General features: G+C 38.1%; 4 protein-coding genes across 16 annotated transcripts in view; 1 reads left to right on the top strand and 3 right to left on the bottom strand.

The window, feature by feature from the left end:
- LOC109545479 (facilitated trehalose transporter Tret1) overlaps window positions 1–2,363 on the bottom strand; it is a 48,692-nt gene extending 46,329 nt beyond the window's left edge. The window contains exons 1-4 of the mRNA XM_019916207.2: window positions 2,027–2,363; window positions 1,863–1,966; window positions 799–974; window positions 479–739 (exon numbers count right to left, since the gene is read on the bottom strand). Coding sequence (XP_019771766.1) covers window positions 479–739; window positions 799–974; window positions 1,863–1,966; window positions 2,027–2,090 — 605 coding nt within the window. The 5' untranslated portion in view covers window positions 2,091–2,363. The remainder of the gene's footprint in view (window positions 1–478; window positions 740–798; window positions 975–1,862; window positions 1,967–2,026) is intronic.
- Window positions 2,364–3,505: 1,142 nt separating this feature from the next.
- On the bottom strand, window positions 3,506–6,692 carry LOC109545478 (ADP-ribosylation factor-binding protein GGA1). 4 transcript variants are annotated; one of them, XR_007281542.1, is made up of 12 exons: window positions 6,449–6,692; window positions 6,168–6,390; window positions 5,907–6,115; window positions 5,631–5,770; window positions 5,339–5,561; window positions 5,089–5,287; window positions 4,918–5,039; window positions 4,741–4,855; window positions 4,375–4,682; window positions 4,091–4,320; window positions 3,763–4,043; window positions 3,506–3,705 (listed from the first exon to the last, which is right to left on the bottom strand). XR_007281542.1 is itself a non-coding variant. In XM_048666661.1 (12 exons), exons 1-11 carry the CDS (start codon window positions 6,486–6,488, stop codon window positions 3,834–3,836), a joined length of 2,019 nt encoding a protein of 672 aa, XP_048522618.1. In that variant the 5' UTR covers window positions 6,489–6,692; the 3' UTR covers window positions 3,506–3,705; window positions 3,795–3,833. The 4 variants fall into 4 exon arrangements, 3 of the variants coding, with proteins under 3 accessions (XP_048522618.1, XP_019771763.2, XP_019771764.2); XM_048666661.1 differs by having other exon boundaries at window positions 3,795–4,043; XM_019916204.2 differs by having other exon boundaries at window positions 3,506–4,043.
- A 30-nt stretch (window positions 6,693–6,722) lies between these two features.
- LOC109545480 (magnesium transporter NIPA2) lies at window positions 6,723–9,098 on the top strand. The gene is made up of 4 exons (XM_019916208.2): window positions 6,723–7,115; window positions 7,639–7,781; window positions 7,858–8,143; window positions 8,196–9,098. Exons 1-4 carry the CDS (start codon window positions 6,887–6,889, stop codon window positions 8,546–8,548), a joined length of 1,011 nt encoding a protein of 336 aa, XP_019771767.2. The 5' UTR covers window positions 6,723–6,886; the 3' UTR covers window positions 8,549–9,098.
- LOC109545481 (calcium-binding protein E63-1) lies at window positions 8,654–14,041 on the bottom strand. 10 transcript variants are annotated; one of them, XM_019916213.2, is made up of 6 exons: window positions 13,959–14,041; window positions 11,590–11,850; window positions 10,661–10,703; window positions 9,494–9,637; window positions 9,120–9,383; window positions 8,654–9,059 (listed from the first exon to the last, which is right to left on the bottom strand). In XM_019916213.2, the coding sequence occupies exons 2-6, from the start codon at window positions 11,617–11,619 to the stop codon at window positions 9,022–9,024; spliced, it is 519 nt and encodes a 172-aa protein (XP_019771772.1). In that variant the 5' UTR covers window positions 11,620–11,850; window positions 13,959–14,041; the 3' UTR covers window positions 8,654–9,021. The 10 variants fall into 10 exon arrangements, with proteins under 10 accessions (XP_019771772.1, XP_019771769.1, XP_019771774.1 ...); XM_019916210.2 differs by having other exon boundaries at window positions 8,654–9,044; window positions 9,193–9,383; window positions 13,959–14,040; XM_019916215.2 differs by having other exon boundaries at window positions 8,654–9,044; window positions 13,959–14,035.
- Window positions 14,042–15,088: the final 1,047 nt, after the last annotated feature.

Below are 15,088 nucleotides of genomic sequence, written 5' to 3'. Positions count from 1 at the left end.
TTGAATTCAAGAAGTTTTAGATTTGCGTAATTTTTTTTTGAGTTGCAAAATCCACTTGAACATGACGCTGCTTTTTTCGAGGTTTCTCAAGAACCATTTGAGCCACAGAATTCGTTTTGGCATCGTTGGATAGAGAATTGAATGGGGGGTCATGATTTGAGCGAAATTGATTAAAACATTATTGTGGCCACTATTGATTACTTTAATAAGCAAAAACTGCAGGTCGAGTTTGAACTTTTTAGGACCGCAAGCGAAAATTTGCAATAGAAACACAAAGCACTGAAAGTAAAAAAGTTGATGTTTTTAATGAATTAATTCAATTGGGTTTGTTTGTCGAGTTGTTTTTCTCGCGGTTAATCTAAAACTGAAACGTTCCATTAAAATTTTGATAGCAAATAACGGAAAATTGACCTGATTCAAGAGCTAATAACTATAAACATTGCCTTACCAATTTTCCTATTTATTAACAGCAACTTACCTATTTTTATAAATTAAATAATACGGAGATTCAGGTTGAAACGTGAAGACCAACAGTTGAGTGGCTGCGAGAAAGCAGCCAACCATGGGGATGGAATAGAAGGGCGCAAAAGGTCCCAGACAGTAAACCAAAAGCAGCCCGATCAGCATCATTATGTAAATGATCGATGAAAGAAATCCGCGAACTTTCGAATCTGCTATTTCCGCTATATACATTGGGGCTGCTACGAACGACATATCGCCTGCCATTCCCGAAAAAAATCTAAAAACATTGTTTTTTTTTTTTTGGTTTAATTAACTGTGCTATCCGGATCCACTCACCTGGCGACGAAAATATATTCTATTCTATTCGCTAATCCTATGGCGATCCAGTTGAGTAAAACCACAACGGCGGCCAAAAGAAGCGACTTTTTTCGTCCAATTTTGTCCACGAAATAGATGGTGAAAGGGAGGCCGCAGAATGCTCCTATGAGAGTTATTGTTTCCAACCATTCTGCCTAAAACGATATGTTTTCCATGTTTCACCAGCACAAGATAATGCCATCCTCAGGCTGCTTAGCTGATACCAGTTGAAAACCTCAATAAACTATTTTTAAATAATGGGGATTTATATGGAAATTTTCCATTATTTGCGCTATGCATTCGCGACCTTCATTTGCGACAGGAGTATTTGCATTAACTTTATTGCACATTATACGAAAATAATTTGCAAATGCATAAAACATTCTATTATCTACCAGCATATACAGGGTGGATGAGCAAAAGCCAATTGAAAGCTTCAGTTGCATGCACTAGAAAGGCCTAAACATTTTAAAGCTTCTTCTCAAGTTTCACTGTCTGTAAAGGCACGCCATTAAAGGATCGCCCTGTATATGTGTACCCGTAAGCTCTCAAGGCTTTCTCAACATTGAAAGTTGCCAGAAACATGAAACTGTTTTTGGCTCTTTAGTGCGTGATTCTGAATCTCCACGCAAAGTGAACTCAATAATATTTTTCTTAATAAATAGATTGAGCAAAATCGCTTTAAGGGTACACAGTTTTATTCAAAAATGTACAATTTGAAGGAAAATGTTTGAAAATGGTCAGAATATGCGATTGAAGCCCAGGACCAATTTGTTCTTTTTGGTTCTTAGTTCCATTAACAGTGATTTTCTCGAAAGCGGTTGCTTGTATCAAAAAAACCCAAAGCGTGAAAATTCTAGATCTTGGTTTAGTTAATTGTATAAAGCAGGTATTCAAAAAATGCTAATCGCAAAAAACACTTTGGTCTTGGAAAAATCAACCTCACGCGAAAAAGACCCAGATTTTGCACATTTTTATTGAAGAATCCAATGCTTGAGGCCAAGGTAGGAAAACTAGAGAAAATGCTGATAAGAGAAATTTACCTGAGAAACTGTCGTCCGTATATGAGATTCTTCACTCAGAAGATAAGGAACCATGGGTGAGGTCCAGCCAAAAGACATGCCATCTGAGGCCGCCACCAAAGTACCTGGAAACCCAAAATATCCCCATTAACTGAGCCCCCTTTTTGGAAAATCGCAATCTTTACCTGTAACTGATGCCAAAATTTGTGTGCCAGTTTCCTGGAAAATATTCACATTTTTCACCACCATGTTCACCAGCCGAATGTCCGAACTTTAGAGTGAAACCGAACTGAAGAATGTTGCAATGTAAAATCGATGGCTTTGGCCAACCAGGGGTTATCACTAAATTTCCGACGAAATCTTCTAATCACTGTAGAACGTTATCATCACTATTTCCACACGCAAAGACGAGCAAAGCAATGACAAGATGCATTTCCATCATTTATATACGCAGGATTTAGCAAAATATTTGGTATTGAAGAGGTTTTGTGTTAAGATGGGAGGCCATAAAGTGAGCAAATATTAACTAAATACAGCAGCTTTATATTGTAGCTTTTATAGATAACCAGCTCAAAAACAACGCATTTCAGCACACTCTACCAGAATAACATGTTTGTGACTCAAAGGAAAAATCGACACTTGGAAGAATAACAATCTAGTCCAACCGACCGGAGTACGAAAATTCACCCTGGGTGCTTGCAAGGAACACTCAATTGTACGCAGGCTGAAAAGACGGGGAAAAGGGTCTTCGACTTGCAGTGCGAGTTACCTTTTATCTGGCTAAATGCCCTTGAAAGTCGCTTAATTGACTGCAAAAGAATTCTATCCGAAGACCGTCAACTGATCTAATCTAGAATTTCTATTAATTACAGTTTTTAAAAACAAACAAACAGCTGCATACATGCATTTATGAGGCAAACAATCAGCAGCAAATATATGGAATACATTTATTTAATTGATTTTCGGAAAATTTTTGTTACACATTAATGGCGTAGAATTTTGTGCAGATTTAGCGATCCAAAATGCAGCTAATTTGTCAGTAAATTGTTACGTTTTCGCCCCGGTTACTTGAAACTGCTGAGTTGCTCGGGGTTTTAAGCGAAAGAGTCGTTGGCAAGAATTTCTTCCCGACGTTTCTCAACGTACTGCGGCTTGAAATCCCAAAAAAATCAGAAATTGATGAATAAAATACTCAACTTTCTCTAGCGTTTGATAGCAAAATCCGTTACTTATTACTCAAAGCCCCTCAAAAAAATGGCCTCATTATTATCTCTCCAAGGTTTTAGACCTCAACTTTATCCTTACAGGCTTGGCCTGTAGGCCTTGCGACATAACGCGATTTTTTTCATTAACATAAAAAAGATTGGCGCATCTCAACTAGAACAGATAAAAGCCTGAGCAAACCTATTTAATCGGGGAATTAAAGCACTTCATAAACATTTATTGTGTTTTTAGAGTTGATATCAGTATTGCGAAGCGCAAATATTGCTCAATAGTAAAAGATTGACGGACCCCCAACAAATATTTGCCCAGTTTGGTTGCAAATCTTGCGATAAGTTTCTAGCCCAGTCACGCATTTAACACAGTATGCGATTTGTGTTTATTTAAGCAACGCATCCGCTTTCCACATGCAATTATTAGGGACAAGATTGGAAAACTGCTTGTTTTACACGAATACTTTTACTAACGCAATAAAAAAATAAATACAACAAACACAAAAACGTATAAACTCAGAGATCACAGAAAACAATCACAAAATGGTGAAATCAACCTAGTTGCTAGACAGTTTAAAGCATTGCTTCCAACGCGTATTCACTAGCTGTTACATAAGTGCTCTTGAATATACAACTCGTCATTAAAGCACCTGCAAGGAAGGTTTTCTTATATAATGCTATACGGTTATACAAAGGCAAATATTCACCAAAAAAAACGTTTTAACAGTCTTTATCTTACAGAATTAAAATTGCAATAAATCCCATGAAAACCCCATCTTTATGACTCCAAAGGGAGATTCGGCACCTCTCCCATTTCAGTCACAGTTTCGTCGTCCATAACGTAACTGATAACGAACTTGAGGCTTATTTCCTTTTGATTATCCTGGTTTCCTATCAGGAGAATTTGGGTGATCGCCGCTGGAGGTAGGAAAGGGTTGAACGCGGGCAGATCAGTGGTTGAAGGAGGCAAAAGCCGCAATTTGCAACCCTGAAAAAAATTGAAATCTCCAAAATATTAGGATTTTTTAAATGTACCTTCGGAGCAACGGCTTGGAACAAATAGTTCTGTAAAGCCAACGCTTTTCTGCTTATCGTAGTGACGACATAGACAGCAACCAGGGGCTTTGGAGCGTCTGCTGCCTTATGCAGCAGGATGCACAATCCGTTCTTATCGTCCAAGCCAACAATTGACTTCCCTGAACTCGGCTTGATGTCTTCCAGCTTCATTGAAATGTCGTTGAGTTTAATCGCAGGTCGCATTCGATCTGGAAAATCCCCCATGACCAAATCTAATCATTGATTTTAAGCATCAATTATACCCTTCTCAGCCTCTTTCGTTGTCAAACCAGTTCCATTGCTCACGTGTTTTTGATCCTTACACGGTTCTAAACCGTGGTCTTTTTCCAGCACGCTCAAAGTGTCCTTATCCTCGCTTATATCCACCAAACAATCATCCGAATTGTCTAATTGACTCAAGTTTTCCTCGGACTTTGAACAGCTTGAAGACGCACTCTTGGAATTCGGCAGTAAATAGTTCAAGTCCACTTTGGCTGATTGACTTTGCACCTGTGATTTTTTCACTTCGTTTATCTTCGTCAGCAGGTTCATGGGCACCTTGTCCTGGTTGCTGCAATGGTACACACTTTGGGTAAAAAAAAAGTTGCTGTTTGCGCAATTTAACTTACCGATAATTCGACAAAGGAATGTTTTCTTTCAGCAAATGCTCACTTAAAACGTCCAGATCTTCCAGAGCATTCACCTTTTTATGGAGGTTTTTGCCTTTGTCCACAGGAGCTTGTTCTAAAAAACAAACGGAGAAATGTAGATTGTCTTTGTCGAAAGATTGTAATTGTTCAAGCTACCAGCGTTTGCAGCAACGGGAACCGGCTGCAAAATGGTGTCTTCGGCAACATCACCCAAGCCAGAGAAAACATCGCACAAAACGTCCATGGACGACTTGGAAGTGTTGCTGCTAATCTGGCTGCTGAAGACAAAGGTTTAAAACCGGACAGCACCTTCAGTTAAAAATCTACCTGCAAGAACAGTCCTCAGTGCTGCTTTTCGGTTCTTTAACGCTGTCCATTTGAATAAATGTTGCCGAAGACGCCGCTGCCACAGACTGTTGATCCAGTTCCATCAAAGACGTAAAGTTGCTTCCTTTGGAATCATGCACTGTCTCCTTGTATCGTTTACAGCATTCGCTCACATCATCGATGGTTTTCAGAACCGATTCTAAAACGCATTTTTCAACACAAAATGAGTGAAAGATCGGGCAAAATTTACCGATCAAATCCATGGGCCAGTTCTGGTCAGAGCAGACGATGGATTCCAAATTCGGTTTAAATCTGATTAGATTATCATGCAGTTCGCTCATTAAGTCAAGTTCGCTTCTGGTAGTGTCCTCTGTTTTGTATGAACCGACCATTTCGTTTAGCAATTTTACATTGTTCTGAAAGGACTCGATTTCGAAGAAGGTTTTGCTTTTTAAATCGGCAAGCTTTTCGTCCTGGAATACGTGAAAAAGTTTGGGTTAGTTTGCAACAAATATCAGCTTAAAGTAACTTTAAATCAGTACCTCTTTAACCATGCTTTTGATCAACCAGTTAGCCGCTTGGATATCTTCTGGGCCTTTGCTTTGCAGCAATTTCCGCAAAATATTCGCCTTTTCCTCGTCTTGGAATATTGAGTTACCCACTCTTTTCTTGGGCTCTATGCCTGCAACATATCAACCGAAAAAATCAAATCAAGCTCTCACCAGTGAGCGATTTTGCTCGCTAAAATAACTCCATAGATAATAATGATTAAACCTAGATAGTCAACTTTAAAACGCCCCTTCGATCTATCCACTTACCCAACGCTTCCTGGGGAATGTTGGGGTTTGGAATTTCACGAATCACTCCCTGTTTCCTTAGCATATCGAAAGCCTCCTTAATTTTCACCTCCGTGGGATAATCCAACGTCCACAGATAGAGCAGTTGCAACACTCTGTGTTTCACTGAAATGGGGGTTTTGGAGCCCAGATACTTCGGAGAAACCAACTTAATCATCTCATTCAGAAACCTAAGCATTAAAGAGGTTGTAGAGGTTGATGAGCTTGGCTCAGTTATTTTACCGAAATTTCCCAACTTCGCTTTGAAATTCTGAGCCGCATTTCTGCATGCAGGCGTCCAGAACATTTAAAGTTGAAAGAACTTCCTTTTCACACCCAGCTGGAAGGCGGCTGGCTATGACGCGGACGCCCAAAGGAGGCCCGTCCTTTTCCCTATTGATCAGGGCATAAAACGCATTTAGGGCTGCGGTATCTACTTCCGGGTTGTTTGGGTTCGTAGCCCTCACTGCAAGGGCAAAAAGTACTCTATTAATCAGTGACAATTCACCATAAACTGCACTTACGCAGCAATGACTCTAAACTGATCTGCGTTACATTTGCCATCCTCCTACTGGTGATTCCAACCTTTTAAAATGCGGGATAAATATTGAAAATTGTAAACATTGCTGGTAAAATAACAACAAATAAACATAGGTTGTTGTTTATGGTTGACGTTGTCAAAAGTGGCAGGTAGGAGACAAGGTTAAACCATCACAGACAAAGACCTGTTGTTTTAAGCCGTTAATTCACGTGAATTGGAAAGAGATAAGCAGCTGGTCCACCGGTTCGCCTCCAGCCACTCATGTTTGATGCTAATGAGTGTTAACCCTACTTTTCTGTTTACGTTGTATCATTCCACTAGCTCAATTTATTTATCACTTTATTATCGAGATTAGAGCCTGCAGTGAGTAATAGTTATCAGTACAGATTAAGTGTGTTCGTTAATGTGAAAATCCGCAATAATGGATTCCACAGGCGTTATAAGTTCGAAGACTTCCAGTCCTCAAGGAGAGAGTGAATTCGACTTTTATATTGGCCTATGTTTGGCTCTTAGTTCCTCGATATTTATCGGCTCTAGTTTTATTATTAAGAAAATCTCCTTGAAACGGTTGAACAAGGTCGGGCTTCGGGCGTCAGCCGGGGGCTTTGGCTACCTCAAAGACTGGACATGGTGGATAGGACTTTTAACAAGTGAGTGGAAATTCAGGCAATATTAGGTAGATTAATGCCCATAATACGGTTGGGGCCTGCCACAGCTATAGTGTTAGTCAATTTATATCAGCCCACTTAGAGTCCTACTTGAAGGCAAGCTTATCAGGGTTTATGAAGGCTCACGGCCGGTTAAATCACATTTAGGAATGTTTTCCGGGCTTTGAAGCCGTGGTCTATGGAAATTTCTTCCTGACGTTTCGTCCACAACTGCGGTGGACATTATCAAAGGCGATGAGGCAGTGGGCGAAGGCTTTTCAGAAGAAGTCTTTCTGACTAGGACTCAGACTGTCTTAGTCAGAAAGCACGGCAGATCACTTTGCCCACTGCCTCATCGCCTTTGAAAATGTCCACCGCAGTTGTGGACGAAACGTCGGGAAGAAATTCCCATAGACCACGGCTTCAAAGCCCGGAAAACATTCCTAAATGTTATCAGGGTTTATCTAAAAGAAACCAAAACAGATTTGCTATACATGTCTTAAGTAACTTTGTTTGGCTTTTCCAGTGGGAGTGGGCGAATTGGCTAACTTCGGGGCGTATGCCTTTGCTCCAGCCTCCCTGGTTACACCATTAGGAGCCCTGAGTGTTTTAGTTTCGGCAGTTTTAGCATCAAAATTCCTGCACGAGACGTTAAATACCAATGGAAAGGTCAGCGCAGTAACCGACTCAACCTGCAAAAGTCCCTTTGCCTCCAGCAAAAATACATTTTTGTAAACTGTTGCAGATGGGCTGTATACTTTGCGTCTTGGGATCTGTAGTGGTTGTGATCCATTCGCCGCACGAGGCAGAATTCAGCACAGTTGACGATCTGCTCAGTCGACTAGCAGAGGCAGACTTTCTCTACTATGCTTTCATTGTTTCGGTCATTGTTATCTCTATAATTTTCTTCCTGGGGCCACGATATGGGAACCGATACGTTTCAGTGTATGTTGCCTTATGCTCAGCAGTGGGCAGCCTAACTGTTATGGCCTGCAAAGGCCTTGGGCTGGCGATCCGGAACTCTATAACTGGTAAATTGGTCAGCTAGGTGACGACATGTTAAAGAAAAATGCGTTTTTTTAGGAGTCCTGCCTGCTCATGACGTGTGGATTATTGCGATCTTCTTACTAGTAGCAGTGGCTTTCATTTGCCTCCAAATGAATTACCTGAATAAGGCCCTGGATGTGTTTGATACCAGCATAGTCACCCCGGTGTATTACGTAATGTTTACCACGATGGTGATAGTGGTTTCGGCGATTTTGTTCAGAGAATGGGCCAGCATGGAAGTGACGAGCATTTTAGGGGCTTCGTGCGGTTTTGGGATCACCATTGTTGCGATCTTCTTGCTCACTAGCAGTCACAAGGAAAAGCTGGCGCAGTCGTTTGCAAGCAGCAGAGAATATGGCAGTAACCATTACTTGCCACGGACAGTTTGACGAAAAATGTTATGTTCCAGATAGGTTCTTGTTCCGTTACGGATTTAGTATACAGTTCGTATTCCGAAAACTCTCCGAAATGTTTACTTTTTCAATGGATGGTTCGGACAATCAACGTATTTTATTGTCACATGCAATCTTAAAGCTACATCAGTCTTGTATTCACAATACTACTTCATATCATAATATAGTCCAAATACATATCCTAGAATTAGAATAACAATGTGTACATACATCCAGCGCCTGGACTGTACATAATAATGCTTTGTAGGTATTAATGCAGTTTTTTGTTCCTATACAGGGTTTTCTGTTGGAGGTGGTTTTATCTAGAGAGACCATATAAATTTTCCTTGTACGTTTGAAACTGATGGTTTTCTTTTAAATGAAAGTAGTTTGGTAGTTGATGCAGAAAACCCTGAACGGATTTGTTTCCAAGTGTTTTCCTAGTTGGTTGTTTAAGAAGCGGAAGTTCCTTACGACAGCAGCTGGGCAAATTCTAAAATAAGATTGACTGATTTGTTACTATTAAAACCGCGCCATTAGTTCTAGACTTAGGTAATTTATTCTGTACCTTCATAGTTGATTTTTCCATCCTTATCAGTGTCCGCCACTTCCATAATATGTGTTAGTTGATCCTCACTCACCTCTTCTCCTATCATTTCCATTGCTATTCTCAGCTCGTCTTTTGTGATGTATCCGTCGTTATCCATATCGAAAACCGTAAACGCCGCCACTAAATCCTGTTCGTCGTCGTCTTTGGAATTTCTCAGATCACACAAATCTTGGATTTGTTTGACGAACTTTAAGAAGTCGTTCTCGTCAATTAGTTCCTTTCCTGAGAGGGCCATGTAAAGTTTAGTCAAATAAATAAAGTTCAAAGAATTGATTACGCTTTCTTTGAGTGGTTTTCCTGTTTTTTTAACCAGCATCAATGTTTGCCCTCACCTGCATGGCTCGCGCTTCGTATCAGTTCATCGACTTTGTTTTGCTTAAGGTCAATTCCCAAATTGTTCAACATAATTTTAAATTCTCTTGTCGTCACCTGTCCATCTTGATTCCGATCTAGAAGATCGAACGCTATTCTCAATTCTGCAACAATTTTAAAAAACTGTTGAGTTTTTCGGGGCTTTAAGCAGGAAGGTCTGCAAAACTCATCGGTTTCAAGCAATTGCCACCAAAACCTGATTCTTTATTATTATGCTTTATAGAACTTTTATAAAATCAATGGGCAAACTAATAAAATAAAAAACGATTCAATTGAAAGAAACCAGCTGTTTTGAATGATTTTAGTTTTTTTATTAACAATTATTAATAAGTGTATTTCTTAGGATATTTTGTTAGTTTTCCAATTCAACCGAGAAGTGAAAATTGTGGGAATTTGTGATGAACGCGACGAATTCAGTTAAGAATCGAACATAAATCGCCGTCAAAATATTTAGTTTGCCTATTTGTATAAATGTTTGGTGATTGAAATTGGAACATTTTCCAAAAATATAATATTTATCGCTAAAATTAAACCTTGCAGTTTATTTCGGTGGAAACAGCATTTTTGAATATCTGCCAGCACCACAACTTGTAGTCATTTTCTATTAGTAATCGATGGAGAAAAACTGCTCTTTACCGCATTTTCCAGCAGCTTAAAACCAACTGTAAAATTGTTGCGCCGAAGATTTCGCAATTTTTCTTAACTGCAAGTGTTCACTTGACTCATCGCTTTTATTGCCATATTTATCTTTCCAGTACGGAATTCCATGCAGCAAACACCTGCTTTAACACTTTTATCACGTTTGCTCATTTGTTAAAAGTAATCTTTCTTGCTCAATTAGTTCAAGTTTAGTCAAGAAAATCCCAGAGATTAGGATGATCTCATAATGCATTCAGGTCGCAGATTTTACGATCTTTAAAAGAATCGAAAGAATTTTTTGTTGAAGAACTGAGTTTGAAAGCGTAAAAAGTGCTTTTAATGCTTTAATGTTAAGGATTTTAAACCCATTTTAACGCCTTTTAATTCCACCTTTTTGCACACACACAGAAATAAATAAGACTGTGTGCGAGTTCCGGATCACCAAGCGTTTTAATTAGTTAAAATTATACAAAAATACCGTCTCTTACCATTCAGCTCTTTTTCCGAAAATTCCTTTTTAATGGAAGAACTCTGCAAGTAAAAACAAAAATGAATTAAAATTCCAGTTATGCTAAATTGTTCAAGCATTAGATTGGCTGCAACGGTAATTTTAAAGATTCTAATGCGTACTTTTGTAAAAAAAATCCGCATGTTTCCGTGAAAATCCAATGCAATTTGTGGACAAATTCCTACTCTATGTTTTGAGTCAAACAATAAAACTGGTATGTTTTTCGGGCTTTCAGGCAAACAGCTCAGGAGGAATTTTTTCAAGGCGACCTAAAAGCCCGAAAAACTCCGCAGTTTCGTATAATAATGGCCCCAATCTATTGAAATTTGTGCAAATATTAATTTAAAATATCAAAAATTTTGCAGGAAATATAAGTGCATTCTGTATGGTTACTATCATGCAAGTGCTGATAATGAATCCGATTAAATAAAATTAGTTACAATTAAAGTAGGTCTATTTACACAAGGTTGAGCACCGTTTCACATTTGAAGCTTTTTCAATTTCCACTAACTTTGCATTGAATGCGCGTTTTAATCTAGTAATTTACAGATTAAAAAGGGGGACTTTTGCGGTCTAAACGCTCTTAAATGCAATTGTTTGTCTGTCCAGCTCGCGTTTAAAATGTTGCTTAATCATGCCCGTAAACTGAAAAACCTTTTTCAATAAGTAACAAATAAACTTTTTTTGACTGTTGAAAAGTCCCTCCAGGCAAATTTCCCATGAGAAAGAATAAAAGAAAAACGTGAATCACCTCACAATGTAATTTTTTGACCGGCAGGTGCCAAGTAAATAAAAGCGTGCTCTTCTGATTGAGTAATTTTGAAAAATAAGCTTTGGGCGGTTGAGCTTAACAGGTCTTGATGTTCCTTATCGATAATAATTTAAAAAAAAATTGATATTTTCACTTACACGACGCCTTCCTAAGAATGGCACTGACATGACCGAAAGCAACCCCTTTGGATACCGCGAGATATCTTAGCACTGTTTAAGCTTAGTTCCTCAAGATTTGATAAATGGATTTGAGCGATTGTTGTGCAGGTTTTTCGTACGGTTGAATCAGTGTTTACACACAACGACGACGACGATGCTCGAGATAATTTCGTGTATCAGGCAGTGCCAATTTTAATTCACCTTGGACCAGGGATGCCGTGTCGGGTTCAACTGGAATACCTGAAAATATATTTTATTATGTTCATTTGACTGGATGTTGAGGGAGATGAGTGGGTTGCCACTCACTCAAAATGATGGAAATGTCGCCAAAGTTTGATTTTTCCTCATACAACTCGGCTGAAAATAGTCGCGGTTTTTTAAGCTAGAAATTTGTCTCGCGCCAAAGATATTTTTCCAAGTGCGGAATATGCTAGTCAAGTACGTTTTTTGGCGGTTTATCAACCCGAAAATGTTTAACAGCGCTATTTTACCCGATTTTTATTTGTTTCTACATATACAGGGTGTCCGCGAATTAAAACCCAGAAAAATGCGTTTTATTCAGCAGAAACTGGTTAGTGCTAGTTTTTGGAGCCTGGAAACTCTGACTGCCGTTGTGATTAAACAAAACGTGGGGTGGCGTTATAAAGCCCATTCAATTTTGATTAATTTTGGAATGTTGACAAATTTTCGTGAAAAGCACCGTTTTCGAGATAATGGATATAGTGCGAGTGAATGCGCTTTGCAGCCTAAACGCCTATTCGCCTAAACTTTTGCACTCAACGGACTATTTTATTGCTCAAAAATTTACTGATCGATTATGCGATCAGCAGTTTTTCAGTTCATCGCCAAGATTCTCGGAAATTATGAAATTTAGATTTTTCGAATTTTGCACGCGGTTTAGCAAATAATTTTTCGAAATTTAGTTTTAATTTAAATTTAATGTTAATTTTTTTGACACTTAATAAAAATAAAATCGTTTGTAAAGAAAACATTTGATGTAAAATTCAAGCATAACCGGAAAAAAATGTTTAGTTCAAACGGGCACAAACGCTGCAAAAACTTCAACAGCGGCATTATATCACTCTCATTAATTTCTACAGAAATATACAGGGCGTCCGGAAAATAAGTAAAAAAAGTGTTTTAAACAGGTGAAGCGATKTTGGGTCCTTTTGYGGSTTTTSAAGCCSMGRAAAACTAACAGTTTTTGGTATTAGAAAAAAATTCCTCATCTGTTAGAAAGCGCATTCAATTTAAATTATTTTTGGTCTTTGGACTTTGACGCTCGAAAAACGCTTAAAATGTGCCGAAAATGTCTATTATTTCGATTAAATTAATTTAACACATTTTSARAAARTTTTCATTTTTTCAAAAAATCAACCTCCACCCTTTCAAAATTTTCGACCAAAAATCAAAATTTCACATGCGTTTTTTTTGAGCTCAATAGATTCCTTTCGGCGTAAAAAGGTCACAAATATGCATTTAAAAAGTGTTTGGGTCAAGAATAAGGAAGAAATCGTCGGCTAAAGATCGTGAGCGCTCAAAAAACGCTTAAAATGTACCGAAAATGTCTGTTATTCGGATCTGAAACTTCTAGCAAGTTTTTCAATGGGTTTGATGCATTCCTCACGTCCGTGAGATGAAAATGATGTGAAATTTAATACATTTTGAGAAAATTGTCATTTTTCAAAAAATCGACCCCCACCCTTGGAAAAATTTCGGCCAAAAATGAAAATTTCACATGCGGGTTTTTTGAGCTCAATCGATTCCTTTCGACATAAGAAGGTCATAAATGTGCATTTATAAATTGTATCAGTCAATAATAAGGACGAAATCGTCGGCTAAAGATCGTAAACGCTCAAGAAACGCTTTAAATGTGCCGAAAATGTTTATTAATTTGGATCTGACACTTTTACCATGTTTTTCAATGAGTTCGATGCATTCCTCGGGTGTGTGAGCTGAAAATGATGTGAAATTTCACGGTTTGAAAAAATGTTCATTTTTTCAAAAAATCGACCTCCACCCTTTGAAAAATTTCGACTAAAAATCAAACTTTCACATGCGTGTTGCGCACCGCGAGCGTTTGACTTTCAGAGTTTTATGACCAAATTTGCGTACAGAGTATTAGGAAAAAGTGAGCCAAAAATAAATGTTGTAACACACACGAGAGGCAGAACGAATAAAAACATATCTAATCTGTAGCCAGGATGAAAGATGCCATCAAATTGCCACTGCCAAGGATGTATATAAATAAATGCACTTAATTGACGCAACATGAATAGATCACGGCATTTTAGGCTTACCAGTGAACGTTTCACAACCGACTTACTTCCAGAATACCCGTTACTTACCTCTGAATTATTACTTACTACAGGCAACGATAAGACAAGCCATGCCTTGGAGTGACAATTTTATCTTCTGATAACGTTTGTGATTATAAATTCGTCAAGCAAACAGAGGATTTAATAGTCGACATGTTTTTCTAAACGTTTCGCAGCTAAAACCTAAAACACATTAATTGCGCATTAAAATAGTCAAATCGTCTTAATTTTACAAGCTCTACCGATCTGTTTTGTGGAATAACATACGTCGAGTGCATACAAGATAGTTTATATATAAAAACATACAACTTTGGAGGTTCATAAGGAGGATTGTGGGAAAGTTTTTGTAAATTAAAACATGCCAGCGGGTAGCCTGGAGGTTCCATTGGAGCACTAGACCTATTGGATTCTATTGGAACCCAACAGCTGTGAAAATTTCCATTTTTTCCCAATATGTTGTAAACTGTTTAGTGTTCAGATAAACATCCGAAATAAATTTACCACCCTGTATATTTCAAGACACGTAGATTTTTATTACTTTTGGGCGTGGTATGCAGTCAATTACAGATACAAATAAAAGAACTTTATGCTTTTTGTTCACTAGAAATATATTTTACCAAAATCATCCGTTGTTTGTCGGCATGAGTATGAGGTTAACGGACCTGTTGGAGGGTTGAGAGCGGAAAAACAATTAGAACTGGGAAAACGAATTTGAAATGTTTAAGTCATAAAAAGCATCAAGTTTTCATGAACCCGATGAAGAACAATCAAAGAATGGAAAATAAATGTCATAAAGAAGAACAGGCTTTCTGGTCAAAAATCTGAAAGTAGAGGGAAAAATAAAGGAAAGTCGGCTGAAGCTAGATTTTGTATCCATTTCGCAATATTTAAACATGCGTCTTAAGGATCCAAAAAAGGGCACAGAAAGTCAAACAATAAATGGGTTTTCATATAATAATGACCAAACATATAAGCTTTGCTTAAAAAATAACGTTTTCCGTCAGGAAAAGGTTCAAAAAATGTTGCGCGTCCAGTAAATATATATATTTTTAATTATTTTTATTTATTAATATTATTTACTAAAACTAGTCAAGCATGACCAACCATCAGTTTTTATCTGTAATCTTAAAATTAGGGTAGTTAACTAAGTCAGTCCATTG

Source organism: Dendroctonus ponderosae, unplaced genomic scaffold, assembly GCF_020466585.1.
Source record: "Dendroctonus ponderosae isolate FM_Combo_2020 unplaced genomic scaffold, Dpon_F_20191213v2 Dpon_F_20191213_5, whole genome shotgun sequence".
Lineage (NCBI taxonomy): Eukaryota > Metazoa > Arthropoda > Insecta > Coleoptera > Curculionidae > Dendroctonus > Dendroctonus ponderosae.
Note: the sequence above shows the minus strand (reverse complement) of the source record. Positions and strands in the feature narration are given on the sequence as shown.